At 42.9% G+C, this 17,677-nt stretch overlaps 1 protein-coding gene across 9 annotated transcripts in view; it reads right to left on the reverse strand.

The window, feature by feature from the left end:
• Positions 1–17,677, reverse strand: part of LOC124038645 (neurexin-1a-like) — an 819,670-nt gene that overhangs the window by 543,206 nt on the left and 258,787 nt on the right. For all 9 annotated transcript variants that reach the window (XM_046354744.1, XM_046354740.1, XM_046354738.1 and 6 more), the window contains 2 exons: positions 7,709–7,839; positions 7,037–7,289 (listed from right to left, as the gene is read on the reverse strand). In XM_046354744.1, the coding sequence (XP_046210700.1) occupies positions 7,037–7,289; positions 7,709–7,839 (384 nt within the window). The remainder of the gene's footprint in view (positions 1–7,036; positions 7,290–7,708; positions 7,840–17,677) is intronic.

The raw sequence follows: 17,677 nt of genomic DNA on the forward strand, positions 1-17,677 counted from the left end.
ATGAGTGAGTGGGTTGATGAGCCAAATGGTTAGCAGGAGAAGACAGCCATTTTACAGTTCTGTGTAGGAGGCCAGAAGTGACCGAAGCTCAGAGCAGTCAATTATCTCTCTCTCTCTCTCTCTCTCTCTCTCTCTCTCTCTCTCTCTCTCTCTCTCTCTCTCTCTCTCTCTCTCTCTCTCTCTCTCTCTCTCTCTCTCTCTCTCTCTCTCTCTCTCTCTCTCTCTCTCAATTTAAGGGCTTTATTGGCACGTTGCTGCTTTGATGTCATCACCCAGTAGATATGGGAGTTTATCAAAATCGGTAGCCTAGTGGTTAGAGCATCGAAAGGTTGCAAGTTCATATCCCTGAGCTGACAAGGTACAAATATGTTGTTCTGCCCCTGAACAGGCAGTTAACCCACTGTTCCTAGGCCGTCATTGAAATTAAGAATTTGTTCTTAACTGACTTGCCTAGTAAAATAAATAATTGGGTTTGTTTAAAAGTTCTTTGTGGATCTGTGTAATCTGATGGGAATATGTGTCTCTAATATGGTTATGCATTTGGCAGATGTTTACATTTTGATCCTCTATCGGAAGTGCAGCTTAGTTTCCACCTCATTTTGTGGGCAGTGTGCGCATAGCCTGTCTTCTCTTTAGAGCCAGGTCTGCCGAACGGTGGCCTTTCTCAAGAGCAAGGTTATTCTCACTGAGTCTGTATGTAGTCAACGCATTCCTTAAGTTTGGGTCAGTCAGTGGTCAGATATTCTGTCACAGTGTACTCTCTGTTTAGGGCCAAATATCATTCTAGTTTGCTCTGTTTTTTTGTTAATTCCTTCCAAAGTGTCAAATAATTCTCTTTTTGTTTTCTCATGATATGGTTGGGTCTAATTGTGTTGCTGTCCTGGGGCTGTGTGGGGTATGTGTTTGTGAACAGAGCCTCAGGACCAGCTTGCTGAAGAGACTCTTCTCAAGGTTAATCTCTCTGTAGGTGATGGTTTTGTTATGGAAGGTTTGGGAATCACATCCTTTTAGGTGGTTGTAGAATTTAACGGTTATTTTCTGGATTTTGATCATTAGCGGGTATCGGCCTAATTCTGCTCTGCATGCATTATTTGGTGTTTTACGTTGAACACGGAGTATATTTTTGCCCCATTTTGTGAATTCTTGGTTGGTGAGCAGACCCCAGACCTCACAACCATAAGTGCAATGGGTTCTATAACTGACTTAAGTATTTTTATCCAGATCCTAATTGGTATGTCAAATTTTAATGTTCCTTTTGATTGCATTGAAGGCCCTTCTTGTCTCAGCTCGGTCATAGCTTTGTGGAAGTTACCTGTGGCGCTGATGTATAGGCCGAGGTATGTATAGTTTTTTGTGTGCTCTAGGGCAGTGCTTCCCAAACTTTTAATAGTCCCGTACCCCTTCAAACATTCAACCTCTATCTAGGTACCCCCTATAGCACCAGGTTGATCAACATTCAACCTCTAGCTAGGTACCCCCTATAGCACCAGGTTCATCAACATTCAACCTCTAGCTAGGTACCCCCTATAGCACCAGGTTCATCAACATTCAACCTCTAGCTAGGTACCCCCTATAGCACCAGGTTCATCAACATTCAACCTCTAGCTAGGTACCCCCTATAGCACCAGGTTCATCAGCATTCAACCTCTACCTAGGTACCCGCTATAGCACCAGGTTCATCAACATTCAACCTCTAGCTAGGTACCCCCTATAGCACCAGGTTGATCAACATTCAACCTCTAGCTAGGTACCCCCTATAGCACCAGGTTCATCAACATTCAACCTCTAGCTAGGTACCCCCTATAGCACCAGGTTCATCAACATTCAACCTCTAGCTAGGTACCCCCTATAGCACCAGGTTCATCAACATTCAACCTCTAGCTAGGTACCCCCTATAGCACCAGGTTCATCAACATTCAACCTCTAGCTAGGTACCCCCTCCCCTATAGCACCAGGTTCATCACACTCTCAAGTGTTGTTTTTTGCCACCATTGTTAGATATATTTATTAAACATAAGAATGAGTGTGAGTTTTTGTCACAACCCAGCTGGTGGGAAGTGACAACGAGATCTTATAGGTCCAGGGCACAAATAATAATATAATAATAATAATCAATTATTTGCTGTTTATTTAACCATCTTACATATAAAACTGTATTTGTTCCTCGAAAATTGTGAATAATTCACCACAGGTTAATGAGATGGGTGTCCTTGAAAGGATTGCACATACCTCTGCAATTTTGGGTTGTAATGAAAAGAGGGTTTCAGTCCACAATACTGAATATAGTTGTGGAGAGTACCTGTAATCCTAGATTCCGATCATTCAGGTGAGAAAAACCCCAGATAGGCCAGTCGTGTGAGAAACTCGTCATCATGCAAGAGGTCAGACATGTGAAAATTATAGTCAGTAAAGAAAACTTTAAGTTTGTCTCTCAATAAAAAAAAAACGTGTTAATACTTTGACCCTTGATAAGCAGCACACTTCTGTATGTTGTAAAAGCGTTACATGGTCGCTGTCCATATTATTGCATAGTGCAGAAAATACAGAAAAGATTTCAGGGGCCTTGCTTTAACAAAGTTAACATTTTTCACTGTAGTATCCAAAATGTCTTTCAAGCTGTCAGGCATTCCCTTGGCAGCAATAGTCTCGGTGGATGCTGCAGTGTACTCAAGTGGCGTCGGGAGCAACTGCTTGCATGCGTGTTACCACTCTACAATGTCTCCCTGTCATGGCTTTTGCGTCATCAGTACAGATACCAACATGAGCAGCAGCTACATTTGACTACATACGTTAGTGTAATTCCCGCAAGAGAGTAACGGTTAATGTGATTGGATGTTAAATCATTGACTAGGCTATCTGTATTTGACAATGTTTTGTTAATTCGCTGAACAATAGATGGTTTCATTTTATTTTTGGCAGTGGAAAGAGGCTACTCAGACAAGAAAAAAACCTCACCCAAATGTATGACCCTGTTGGAAACTATAAATGGACTGTTTGAAAACGTGAAGAAGAAAAAATAGTTTAAAAATAATTATAGATATAAACTCTGCAAATACAGAACGTCCCATTTTCAGGACTCTGTCTTTCACAGATAAATCGTAAAAATCCAAATAACTTCACATGTCTTCATTGTAAAGGGTTTTAACACTGTTTCCCAGTTATGCATTAGGGGACGCTATTAAATATTTTGGATGAAAAACGTTCCCGTTTTAAACAAGATATTTTGTCATGAAAAGATGCTCGACTATGCATATAATTGACAGCTTTGGAAAGAAAACACTCTGACGTTTCCAAAACTGCAAAGATATTGTCTGTGAGTGCCAAAGAACTGATGTTACAGGCGAAACCCAGATAAAAATCCAACCAGGAAGTGCCACATTTTTTAAAACCGCCTCAGGCCAATGATTCCTTATATGGCTGTGAATGAGCTACGAATGAGCTTATGTTTTCCACGTATTCCCCAAGGTGTCTACAGCATTGTGGCGTCTTTTTAGGCATTTCCATTGAAGAATTGCTGTAAGGGACCATATATAGCATGTGGTCACATGGTGTCTCCCGCTACCGCAATTGGTAGCCAGTTTTCCAATCGCTTCTTATGAGAAACCAATTGCCTCGACGGATAGATTATCGAATATATATATGTTAAAACACCTTGAGGATGGATCCTAAATAACGTTTGCCGTGTTTCTGTCGATATTATGGAGCAAATTTTTAAAAAAGTTTGGCGTTAAAGTTGCAGCATTTTCCGGTTGATTTCTCAGCCAAGCATGATGAAGAAACGGGAGCTATTTCGCCTACAAAAATAATATTTTGGGAAAAAAGGAACATTCGCTATCTAACTGGGAGTCTCCTGAGTGAAAGCATCTGAAGTTCTTCTAAGGTAAATTATTTCATTTGGTTGCTTTTCTTATTTTTGTGAACATGTTGCCTGCTGCCAGCAGAGCTAGCATAGCATTATGCCATGATAAACTTACACAAATGCTTGTCTAGCGTTGGCTGTAACACATATTTTGAAAATCTGAGATGACAGTGTTGTTAACAAAAGGCTAAGCTTGTGTTTGAATATATTTATTTCATTTCTGCTTGTCGCAAGAGGTTAATGAACCATAAACAATTCATGAACATGCACCTGTGGAAAGGACTCTGAAAAACACCAAAAGAAAGATGCCCAGGGTCCCTGCTCATCTGCGTGAACGTGCCTTAGGCATGCTGCAAGGAGGCATGAGGACTGCAGATGTGGCAAGGGCAATAAATTGCAATGTCCGTACTGTTAGACACCTAGGACAGCGATATAGGATGGACTGCCGATTGTCCTCACAGTGGCAGACCACGTGTTTTTTCCTGGATCACACACTCTTCATAGATCGATATTTAGGGTATGTATGGACCGATTAAAAAAAAAAAGACCCAATAGTGATGTTTATGGGACATCTAGGAGTGCCAACAAAGAAGATCGTCAAAGGTAATGAATGTTTTATATTTTATTTCTGTGTTTTGTGTAGCGCCGGCTATGCTAATTATTTTGTTTACGTCCCCTTCAGGTATTTCGGGGTGTTGCATGCTATCAGATAATAGCTTCTCAGACTGAATCTGCAATAGGTAAGCAGCTTGGTTTGAAGAAATCAACTGTGGGAGCAATTATTAGCAATTAACCATTTCATCTTGCCACAGTAATTATATATTGTCCACCATTTCATCTTGCCATAGTAATTATATATTGTCCACCATTTCATCTTGCCATAGTAATTATAAATTGTCCACCATTTCATCTTGCCACAGTAATTATATATTGTCCACCATTTCATCTTGCCACAGTAATGATATAGTATCAACCATTTCATCTTGCCACAGTAATGATATCATATCCACCATTGAATCTTAACCAATGAATGTTTTTATGTCAGCACAGGTTGGATAATTGTTAATTGTAGGCTCCTCACACTAATTTACCTAATGAGTTGCAGGTATTTGTGGGAGAGAGTCAAAGGTAAGCATATATGTGCATATATTTATCTTTCTCCCTCTAGCTCCCTCTCAATCTTTCCCTCTCTCTTTCCATCCTCATCCCCAACATACAGATTTAGTATTCTTATGTCGTTGTTTGCCTTCTTGGAGTCGGTAACTTTCCGCATTGCTATTAAACAGTCCAACTGACAGGCTCCTCCTTCAGTACCAAGCAGCCGAGAACTGAAGCAGAAGCAGGGATGTGGTCTCAGACACACACACACACACACACACACACACACACACACACACACACACACACACACACACACACACACACACACACACACACACACACACACACACACACACACACACACACACACACACACACACACACACACACAGACAGAGAGACACACACAGAGACGAACACACAGACAGAGACACACAAACACACAGAGACACACACATGCAAGGAGGTGGTCATTCCTCTCTCTTCTCTGACAAAGCATCCCAAATCTGCAGCATGTGTAATGAATGGCTTAAAACCCTTCTCTTTTAAGGCAGCCTTTGATGTCAAATATATTCACATTTCTTTCTGACACCCTCCGCCCCCCTTCTCCACCACCATTAAATCCCACCGCTACTTTGTTGAACCCTTTCAACGAACCAGACATCCCTACTCTATATAGACCTTTCAACAATCCAGACATCTCTACTCTACATAGACCTTTCAACAATCCAGACATCTCTACTCTACATAGACCTTTCAACAAACCAGACATCCCTACTCTACATAGACCTTTCATCAAACCAGACATCGCTACTCTACATAGACCTTTCAACAAACCAGACATCCCTACTCTACATAGACCTTTCATCAAACCAGACATCGCTACTCTACATAGACCTTTCAACGAACCAGACATCCCTACTCTACATAGACCTTTCAACAAACCAGACATCTCTACTCTACATAGACCTTTCAACAAACCAGACATCCCTACTCTACATAGACCTTTCATCAAACCAGACATCGCTACTCTACATAGACCTTTCAACAAACCAGACATCCCTACTCTACATAGACCTTTCAACAAACCAGACATCCCTAGTCTACATAGACCTTTCATCAAACCAGACATCCCTACTCTACATTGACCTTTCAACAAACCAGACATCTCTACTCTACATAGACCTTTCATCAAACCAGACATCCCTACTCTACATAGACCTTTCAACAAACCAGACATCCCTACTCTACATAGACCTTTCATCAAACCAGACATCCCTACTCTACATAGACCTTTCAACAAACCAGACATCTCTACTCTACATAGACCTTTCAACAAACCAGACATCTCTACTCTACATAGACCTTTCATCAAACCAGACATCCCTACTCTACATAGACCTTTCAACAAACCAGACATCTCTACTCTACATAGACCTTTCAACAAACCAGACATCCCTACTCTATATAGACCTTTCAACAAACCAGACATCCCTACTCTACATAGACCTTTCAACACACCAGACATCCCTACTCTACATAGACCTTTCAACACACAAGACATCCCTACTCTACATAGACCTTTCAACACAGAGGACATCCCTACTCTACATAGACCTTTCAACACACAAGACATCCCTACTCTACATAGACCTTTCAACAAACCAGACATCCCTACTCTACATAGACCTTTCAACACACAAGACATCCCTACTCTACATAGACCTTTCAACAAACCAGACATCCCTACTCTACATATACCTTTCAACACACAAGACATCCCTACTCTACATAGACCTTTCAACAAACCAGACATCCCTACTCTACATAGACCTTTCAACACACAAGACATCCCTACTCTACATAGACCTTTCAACACAAACCGTACTTTATCTATACCCAATATTCTCCGTGTCACAACTGTGTAAACAATCTTGATCTTGATCTCAATCTGTATCTCAACCAAACAATTTAAACAAGGGATGTGTCTAACCTCTCTCACTGGAGTAACAACACTCTGTATCAATACCCATTCATCAAAATCAGAAAGAGATCAAATATGGATGGATGTCTTACCCCTCTCACAGGAGCGGCCCAGGTATCCCGTCCCCGAGCAGTCACAGACGTAACGGTTCCATCCCTCCCGACAGACCCCGTTATTCTGGCAGGGATTTGACAGGCACTGCTTGGGCGGTTCTTTAGAACAGGATGGTTTGACCCCTGCAGCCTTCTGAACCTCGGCCATGCGGCGGACATCTTTACTCTGGCCATCGATGAACAGGTCCCGGATGCAGCCCACGTAGCCATAGTTTAGGAGAGCTGTCCAGACCTGGAGACACGTGAAATTAAACTGGTGATTGGGGAGCTGCTTATTTCAGATCACTACTACCATCCACTACCATTGTGCCCTTGAGCAAGGCATAATTAACCTCTAAGCTGCTACAGGTTCGCTACACTCTGGTTGATTACGTGTGTGTGTGTGTCTCTGTGTCTCTGTGCGTTTGTCTATATGTTTATGTATGTGTGTGTGTGTGTGTGTGTGTGTGTGTGTGTGTGTGTGTGTGTGTGTGTGTGTGTGTGTGTGTGTGTGTGTGTGTGTGTGTGTGTGTGTGTGTGTGTGTGTGTGTGTGTGAGCGTGTGTGTGTGTGTGTGTGTGTGTGTGTGTGTGTGTGTGTGTGTGTGTGTGTGTGTGTGTGTGTGTGTGTGTGTGTGTGTGTGTGTGTGTGTGTGTGTGTGTGTGTGTTGTACCTCTGTAGGGAAGACCATGCCTAGTTTATTCTCTGGTAGTCCTCCAAGGTACAGGTTATCATCCAGATCAAGGATCTCACTCTCTCCTGGGGCCGTGTAGGCCTGGCGCTGGGTGTTGATGGAGATGGTACCTGGGTGGAGACAGGAGGAGTGTTGAAGTTTACCACTTGGCATGGATGATTTGTTATTATAGATTTATCCTGAATGTAATATGCACATCCATCAATCCATCAATAAAGCATTTCAAGGTAAAGTCTTCAGTTGTTCTATTCAGCGCATGTGGCAAATAAAGTTTGATTTGATTTGAAACAACTATTCATATATTGTATGTCATTCAAATGTCAATGGAATGGAATGAAACCCTACAACAGCTACACAAGCACCACTGAAGGCAGGATGGATCCATAACGGGTTCAATATAGATGGAGAAAGACGTTTAATTAGTTTCATTTATCACTACCAGGTTGAGACATTTTTCTTCTGGAATGAATGTTAAACATACCTGGTTTCAAATACTTCTTGAAATCTTTCAAATAAATTCAACATTTTCTCTAGCTGGGTTTGCGCTTTTTGACTGTCCTATTAAATCCATTAAGCCAAGCAGACTCAATCGAGCACAGATAAAGTTTTAAATAGTAGTTGAACCCAGGTCTGGCATTGATACAACACTAAATAATATTGCTGCGAGTCGAGGCCCATTAGTAATCTGTGATCCCATAAAAGTAACTCTCCATTCTACTCTCCTTTTATTTCCCCCCCATTGTATATCTCATTCATCAATAGAGCAGCAGCCATACAATAATAATGGGGGCTCTATCATTTTCAGAGCCGACCCAAACAACAAACCCTGTCTTGGCCATATTTCAGAGTGATTAACGAACTGCAGGTTGTTTCTCTCTCTCGCGCTTTCTATATATATATATATTGCTCTATCTCTCTAAGTTTCCAACACATGCACCTAGCTCGGTGAGTTAATGTGTTTCCCACTCCTTGATTTATCACTCTCATTCATCTTTAATTCTGGATGGTAAATAACACAGGACCTGACTGGACTGTAAAGTGTATGGCCTGTGTGTGTGTGTGTGTGTGTGTGGGATGTATGTGTGTACAAATAATTAATGGCAGGTGCATTCGCTAGCCGGAACCAGTGTTCCCCCTCCTCACAGTAATCTATACCACGGCTCTGAAGTACTAAGGTATGGAGCTACTGGGCTGAGAAGAACCATACAAGAAGAGAGAGAGTGAGAAAGGGGAGAAAACACAGAGAGAGAGGAGAGAAAGAGAGCAAAAGAGAGAGGGAGAGGGACAGAGATAGAAATACTATATATATAGAGAGTGACAGAGGTTGAGGGGGGGGGGTACCTGGAGAGATACCTGGATGGGCTGTGAACAGACTCAGAAGAACTATCCAGAGATGAGGGGGAGGGAGTGCAGGAGGGCGGGAGGATGAGAAAGAGAAGGGAGCAGAGAGAAACATGATTGAGAGGGAAGGATATTTGTCATCCAGTAGTAGTAGTAATTTACTTTTTGATTGACGGATGTGGTAGATATCGACCAGCTACGTGATATGAGCTCAATGCTTTACGGAAAACCACTGGAATGCTAAGTGTGTGTGTGTGTGTGTGTGTGTGTGTGTGTGTGTGTGTGTGTGTGTGTGTGTGTGTGTGTGTGTGTGTGTGTGTGTGTGTGTGTGTGTGTGTGTGTGTGTGTGTGTGTGTGTGTGTGTGTGTGTGTGTGTGTGTGTGTGTGTGTGTGTGTGTGTGGTGTGGATTTAGTGTACAGCATAGTGTAGATTTATTGCTAGTAGCCAAATCGTTTTGGTACTGAAAAATGTCCCAAATCACACATGGAGATACACCCGGGCAAGCTGAAGGGAAAAAACATACAACACAATTGGCTCTTGAAATTTCCTCAATAAGTGGTATAGTTTGAAGCATGTTGCTCTTCACCTCCTACATACTAAATCAGGTGATGAAAATGGTGCCGACAGATAGGACTGCCATGCTTCTAGCTCTTAAGAAACTTTGCAGTATTTTGTTTTTTTATGTGTTATTTCAGCACTCACGCACTGTTGCGGTAAGTGACTCTGAACTTACAATGGTGGCCCCAAGTTGTTATATATTCTTATTTTTTTATTGTGCATTTTGCTCTTTGTCTCATGACTCCTGCATACTTTGTTGACTACAAACTTTCTTTACCCATCCGTGGGACAAACTATGTATTTTCCCACACTCGGGACTCTCTATTGGTTACACAGACTTTTGGCCTCCCATCCCATTCTAACCACGTCTCACCGGCTTTGTATTCATGTTACCTGATGAAATTGCTGCACAATATGATCTTGTTTCCATCTGATGCAAATTCAGATGTCATAAATCAGCACTGCAGAGCTTTCCATGTCCTTGACTGTATTACTGTTGATGATATCTGGAAATGTGCATGTACACTCTGGCCCATACTGTTGCTAGTCCCAATTCTGACTTGTGCTCTAATATCTGCTTCACTGATTTCTGCTCAAGTAAAAGCCTGGATTTTCTGCACGTAAACACTAGAAGCTTGTTACCTAAAATGGATCAATTAAAAGTGTAAGTTCACAGCTCCAATCCAGATGTGTTGGTCATTACTGAGACGTGTTTTCAATACTGATGTTAACATTTCTGGTTATGACCTCTTTTGGCAAGACAGATCTTCCACAGGTGGGGGAGTGGCAATCTTTACCAAGGAACACCTTCAGTGCTCGGTTGTCTCCACCAAGTCTGTCCCCAAACAATTTGATTTGTTGGTTTTAAACTTTCAAATAGCTCTTTGTTGATTGTTGCTAGGTGCGATCGTCCTCCATCAGCACCGGCTTGAACCCTACCTGCCATAAGCTCTCTCCTGGCCCCTTACACTAAGTCTGAATTTGTCCTGCTTGATGACCTAAACTGGGACATGCTTAAACTCAAATCAAATCAGATTATTAACCAAGTCCTAGAGCAACGGGACTCCCTACATTTTCCTCAGATTATTAACAATCCCACAAGACTCCAAACACCCAGAAAATGCTATCCTCACAAATAAGGTTTTCCTCACAAAATATCCTCGCAAATAATTAATATAGGTATCAGTCTGATGTTTTCTGTAATGACCTTAGTGATCACTGTTTTACAGCCTGTGTTTGTAATGGCTGCTCAGTGAAATGACATGTCCTGATTTGTCATAGACACTTGCAAAATACTTTAATGAGCAAGCCTTCTTTCATGAACTGGCCTCTGTAAAATAGTATAGAATCTGCTTGAGTCTCTCTGTCAAAGACGCTTGGACTTTCTTTTTTGATATTTTCAGTGATATTGTTAACAAACACGCCCCCATAAAGAAAATGAGAATTAAAAACAGGTTCAGCCCCTGGTTCGACCGTGATCTTGGAGAGTTACGCCACCTCAAGAATTGCATTTGGCGAAAGGCTCGGTACACGCATCCTCAGGCTGACTGGCTATCGTTCAGACAAATTAGAAATAAGTGCACTCAGGCTATCCGGAAGGCCAAAGTTAGTTACTTTAATGGAGCAGTTCTCTCTCTGTGGGTCTAACCCCAAGAAGTTCTGGAAAATGGTTCCATTTGCAGAAATACTCAGTATAAATGTTGATGAAAATACAAGTGTTATACAAGGAATTAGAGATATACTTCTTAATGCAACCGCTGTGTCAGATTTCAATTTTTTTTACGGAAAAAGCAAACCATGCAATAAGCTGAGTGCAGCTTTCAGACAACAAAGCAGCCAAAAAGATATCCGCCATATTGGGTAGTCAACATATTAGTCATAAAAGGCATTATAAATATTCACTTAACTTTGATGATCTTCATCAGAATGCATTCCCAGGAATCGCAGTTCCAAAATAAACGTTTGTTTTGTTCGATAATGTCCATCAATAATGTACAAAAAGCTTCTTTTGTTAGGGCATTTGGTAAACAAATCCAAAGTCACGAAGCGCGTTCACTAGGAGCAGACAATGTCAAAAAGTTCCATTACAGTCCGTAGGAAACATGTCAAACGATGTATAGAATCAATATTTAGGATGTTTTTAACATAAATCTTCAATAATGTTCCAACCGGAGAATTCCTTTGTCTGTAGAAAAGCAATGGAACGGGCACTACCTTTCACAGGAACGAGCGTCAAGAGCCTGTGGCACTCTGCCAGACCACTGACTCAAAGAGCCCTTATGAGCCCCTACTTTACAGTAGAAGCCTAAAACAAGTTTCTAAAGACTTAGGAAGTGCATCGTGACCAATATCTCACTGTATCTTCAATAGGGAATGAGTTGCAAATCAACCAACCTCAGATTTCCCACTTCCTGGTTGGATTTTGTCTCAGGATTTTGCCTGCCATATGAGTTCTGTTATACTCACATCCATCATTCAAACAGTTTTACAAAAGTCAGAGTGTTTTCTATCCAAATATATCCTAATAACATGCATATATTAGCAACAGGAACTGAGGAGCAGGCAGTTTACTCTGTCCACCTCTGGGCACCTTATTCATCCACGCTACTCAATACTGCCCCCAGCCATAAGAAGTTAAGAACACATTCTTATTTACAATGATGGCCTCCAAAAGGCAAAAGGCCTCATGCGGGGACGGGGTTTGGGATTAAATTATTTTAAATATATACAAAAAAAATACAGGACAAATCAAATCAACAATAGAGACAACACAATAGTACATAAAGAGAGACTAAGACAACAACATAGCAAGGCATCAACACATGACACAACACAACACAAAATAACCACAACATGGTAGCAACACAATGTGGTAGCAGCATAAAACATGGGACAAACATTATTGGGCACACACAACAGCACAAAGGGCAAGAAGATAGAGATAATAATACATCACGCAGAACAGCCACAACTGTCAGTAAGAGTGTTCATGATTGAGTCTTTGAATGAAGAGATGGAGATAAGACTGGTTGAGTGTTTGTTGCAGCTCGTTCCAGTCACTAGCTGAAGCGAACTGAATAGAGGAGCGAACCAGGGATGTGTGTGCTTTGGGGGACCTTTAACAAAATGTGACAGGCAGAATAGGTGTTGTATGTGGAGGATGAGGGCTGCAGTAGATAGGGGGGAGTGAGGCCTAAGAGGGTTTTATAAATAAGCATCTACCAGTGGGTCTTACGATGGGTACACAGAGATGACCAGTTTACAGAGGAGTATAGAGTGCAGTGATGTGTCCTATAAGTAGTAGATAATACTAGTAGGTTTTGATAAACAGGGCCAAATAGAAATAGGCCTATAACAGTTAAGATCAGCTTGACCCCTTTAAAAAAAGGACAAACCGTGGCTGACCTCCAAGCAATGGTAACCTCCCCAGAGAGGAGAGACAGGATAAAACATGCGGAGATATGCTCGGCGATGATAAGGACAGCAACCTTAAAGAATAAATGGTCTAAGTTTAAGGATCCCCTTTAGCCCCTCAAACTCAGTGTCTGCCTGCAGGTAGAAACCATGGCTGAGTCAAATAGGAATCCTGACTTAATGAAGTGGTGATTAACTTCTTGGTGACAGAGGGGCAGTATTGAGTAGCTTGTCTGAATACGGTGCCCAGAGTAAACTGCCTGCTACTCTGTGCCAGATGCTAATATATGCATAGTAGTATTGGATAGAAAACACTATGAAGTTTCTAAAACTCTTTGAATGGACTTTCTGACGGGCTGCCCCCAGATAGCGAAAGTCGGAAACAACACCTCCACTTCGGTAATCCTCAACACTGGTGCCCCACAAGGATCGTACTCAGCCCCATCCTGTACTCCCTGTTCACCCATGTCTGCGTGGCCACGCATGCCTCCAACTTAATCATCAAGTTTGCAGACGACACAACAGTAGTAGGCCTGATTACCAACAATGACGAGAGTGTGGTGGGAGTGTGGTACCAGAAAAATAACCTCTCACCCAATGTCAACAAAACAAAGGAGCTGATTGTGGACTTCAGCAAACAGCATACACATCACTGACAAACTGCAATGATCCACCCACACAGACAGTCTGGTAAAAAATGTGCAACAGCGCCTCTTCAAACTCAGGAGGCTGAAGAAATTTGTTTTGGAACCTAAATTCCTCACACACTTTTACAGTTGCACATTTGAGACGATCCTGTCCGGCTGTATGACCTCAATGTATGGCAACTGCACCGCCCGCAACCGCAGGGCTGTCCAGAGGGTGGTGCGGTCTGCCCAACGCATCACCAGGGGGAAACTACCTGCCTCCAGGACACCCGATGTCACAGGAAGGCCAAAAAGATCAAGGACAACAACTCCCCTAGCCACTGCCTGTTCATCCCGCTATCATCCAGAAGGTGAGGTCAGTACAAGTGCATCAAAGCTGCGGCTGAGAGATTGAAAAACAGCTTCTATCTCAAGGCCATCAGACTGTTAAATAGTAATCACTAGCACATTAGAGGCTGCTGTCCTCTATACATAGACTTGAAATCACTAGCCACTTCAACAATGGAAAATAAGAATTGGTTCTTAACTGACTTGCCTAGTTAAATAAAGGTAAAATAAATAAATCAAATAAAAGGAGCTGCAAAGCTCCATAGAGAACACTTTAAACAGTACACTCGACAGAGCTGGGCCTTATGGAAGAGTGGCAAGAAAAAAAGCTATTGCTTAAAAGAAAAAATAAGCAAACATGTTTGGTGTTCGCCAAAAAGGCATGTGGGAGACTCCCCAAACATATGGAAGAAAGGACTCTGGTCAGAGGAGACTAAAATTGAGCTTTTTGGCCATCAAGGAAAATGTCTGGTGCAAACCCAACACCTCTCATCACCCAGAGACACCATCCCCACAGTGAAGCATGGTGGTGGCAGCATCATGATGTGGGGAAGTTTTTCATCGGCAGGCACTGGGAAACCGGTCAGAATTGAAGGTATGATGGATGGCGCTAAAATGCAGGGAAAGTATTCAGGGAAAACTGCTTCAGTCTTCCAGAGATTTTAGACCGGGACGGAGGTTCACCTTCCAGCAGGACGATGACCCTAAGCATACTGCTAAAGTTGCTTAAGGTGAAACATTTAAACATGTTGGAAAGGCCTAGTCAAAGCCCAGACCTCAATCCAATTGAGAATCTGTGGTATGACTTCAAGATTGCTGTACACCAGCGGAACCCATCCAACCAGAAGGAGCTGGATCAGTTTTGCATTGAAGAATGGGCAAAAATCCCAGTGGCTAGATGTGCCAAGCTTATAGAGACATACCCCCCCAAAACAAATGTGTTTCCTTTATTATTTTCCGCTAACCCTACCATCCCTCCTCTAGTTAGAGTAAACTAATGGACTGCAAGACTTAGGCTTCGAATTCCAGCTTATACTATATGCATTTTACAGACACAGTATATTTTGCAATAGATATATCTTGTTTGTTTTTAATCCCATACTTCAGCTACCCTCAACACCTCCCATCTCTAAACACCATCCAGTTTTGTTTTCTATTTGCCATAGATGTTTGACCGTGATGTTTCACCAGAGTTCTGAACCCATACACATTTTATGGACACAGTATATTTTACATACTTTAACACCATATATTTTTAAAATTATATTTTGACTCTAGTTTCAGACACTATAGACTCTGTTTTTAATTCAAGTGGTTCATAGACAGGTGAACAACCTTTGCCACTGATTGACCAGCCACATTACATACAACCCTGTTGTGTTGTGGTCTGTTGTGGTGTGTTAAGGTGTGTTGTGGTGTTTTCTGGTGTGGTGTGTTGTGGTGTGGTGTAGTGTGTTGAGGTGTTTTGTGGTGTGTTTTGAATGAGGTGTGGTGTATTGTGATGTGTTTTAGTGTGGTGTGTTTTGGTTGTGGGTGTATTGTGTTGAGGTGGTGTGGTGTGGTGTGTTTTGGTTGATGTGTGGTGTGGTGTGTTTTGGTGTGGTGTGTTTTGGTTATGATGTGGTGTGGGTGTTTTGTGCTGTGGATTGTTGTATTGAGGTGTGTTGTGGTGTAATTTGGTTGTGGTGTGTTGATGTGTGTTGTGGTGTGTTGAGGTGCATTGTGGTGTGTTGATGTGTATTGTGGTATGTTGAGGTGTGTTGTGTTGAGGTGTGTTGTGTTATCGTGCATTGTGTGCAGGTGTGTTGTGGTGTGCATTGCTTTGATGTCGACTATGTTCTAAGGAGTGTCTGAGTGTGTTTGGAACCGGAAACTAGGTAAACTTTAGGGCGGCTTGAGTAGCATATAGCAATAACAGGAGATTATAAAATACTACCTCCAACTGGCGTCCTTGTTTACTCCATAAACAGAAACATTGGGGATATGTCTCATTATATTTGTGAAAATTCAGGAACATTAACCTCAAGTTCTCTAAAACAATGTCGAAGGCACCTTATGGTAGAGAAATTAACATTCAATTTTCTGGCAACAGCTCTGGTGGACATTACCGAAGCCGGCATGCAAATTGCACCCTCCCTCAAAACTTGAGACAAATGTGGCATTGTGTTGTGTGACAAAACAGCACATTTTAGAGCGGCCTTAGTAATGATCATGCCATGTATCATCTTATTGATATGCCACACCTGTCACGCCCTGACCATAGAGAGCCTTTTTATTCTCTATTTTGGTTAGGTCGGGTGTGACTGTAACTAGGGTGGGTAATGTAGGTTGTTTTATTTCTATGTTGGCCTGGTATGGTTACCAATCAGAGGCAGCTGTTTAGCGTTGTCTCTGATTGGGGATCACATTTAGGCAGCCATTTCCCCACTGTTTTTTGTGGGATCTTGTTTTTGTGTTGTTGCCTGTGAGCACTCCAGAACGTCACATTAAGTTTATTCTTTATTGTTTGTTTTGCGTTTCATTGAATAAACATGTGGGAACCATATCACACTGCACTTTGGTCCGAGTATGCTTATGACAATCATAACAGAATATCCCACGACAACAGGACCAAGCAGCGTGCCCAGGAGGAGAAGGTATCCTGGACTTGGGAGGAGATCCTGGAGGAGAAGGTATCCTGGACTTGGGAGGAGATCAAGGAGGAGAAGACATCCTGGACATGGCAGGAGACGAAAGCCTTCATTGGAAGCAGACGCAAGGAGAGAAGGGAGGACAGCGACGATGCCGGGGTTCGCGGCCACATAGAAAGCCCAAAAGACAGTCCAACTTTTTTGGGGGGTGGCACACGGGGTGGTCGGCGTAGCCCGGGAGTGAACCAGAGCCAGGAGAGAGTCAGAGACCATCAGTGAGTTGATGGAGAAATTGGGGGAGAGAGAAATGAGAGAGTTGTTGTGTTGGTGTATGATGCACGACATTCACCCTAAGGAGCGTGTTATCTGTTTGATGCCATCTCAGTCAGCTCTCCATACTCGTCCTGAAGAGCGTGCTAGCAGTCTGGTAAAAACTGTGTCGGATCCACACACCAGGTCTCCGGAACGCCTCCACAGCCCAGTACGTCCTGTGCCAACTCCCCGCACTCGCCGTGCATTGTGTGTCATCTGTCCGGGACAATTTGTGACGGCTCTATGAACCAGAATTCCAGTGCACTTTCCCAATCCGGTGCCATCTGTTCTCGCTCCACGCACTCGGCCTCCAGTTCACATCCCCAGTCCAGAGTTTCTGGCAACGGTCCCCAGTCCAGAGGTTCCGGCGACGGTCTTCAGTCCGGAACATCCTACGACGGTCCACGGTCCACGGTCTGGAACCTCCTGCGACGGTCCACGGTCCAGAGCTTCCAGCTCCAGGGCAGGAGCCTTCCTCTGCGCCAATACCCAGTCTAGGCACGGTGTCAAGTCCCGCTCCATGGCAGGAGCCTCCCTCTTCGCCAGTACTCAGTCCAGGCACGCCATCCAGTCCCGCTCCATGGCAGGAGCCTCCCTCTGCGCCGATGCCCAGTCTAGGCACGGTGTCCAGTCCCGTTCCATGGCAGGAGCCTCCCTCTTCGCCAGTACTCAGTCCAGGCACGCCATCCAGTCCCGCTCCATGGCTGGAAACTTCCTC

The sequence above is a fragment of the Oncorhynchus gorbuscha genome, linkage group LG06, assembly GCF_021184085.1.
Source record: "Oncorhynchus gorbuscha isolate QuinsamMale2020 ecotype Even-year linkage group LG06, OgorEven_v1.0, whole genome shotgun sequence".
Classification (NCBI taxonomy): Eukaryota; Metazoa; Chordata; class Actinopteri; order Salmoniformes; family Salmonidae; genus Oncorhynchus; species Oncorhynchus gorbuscha.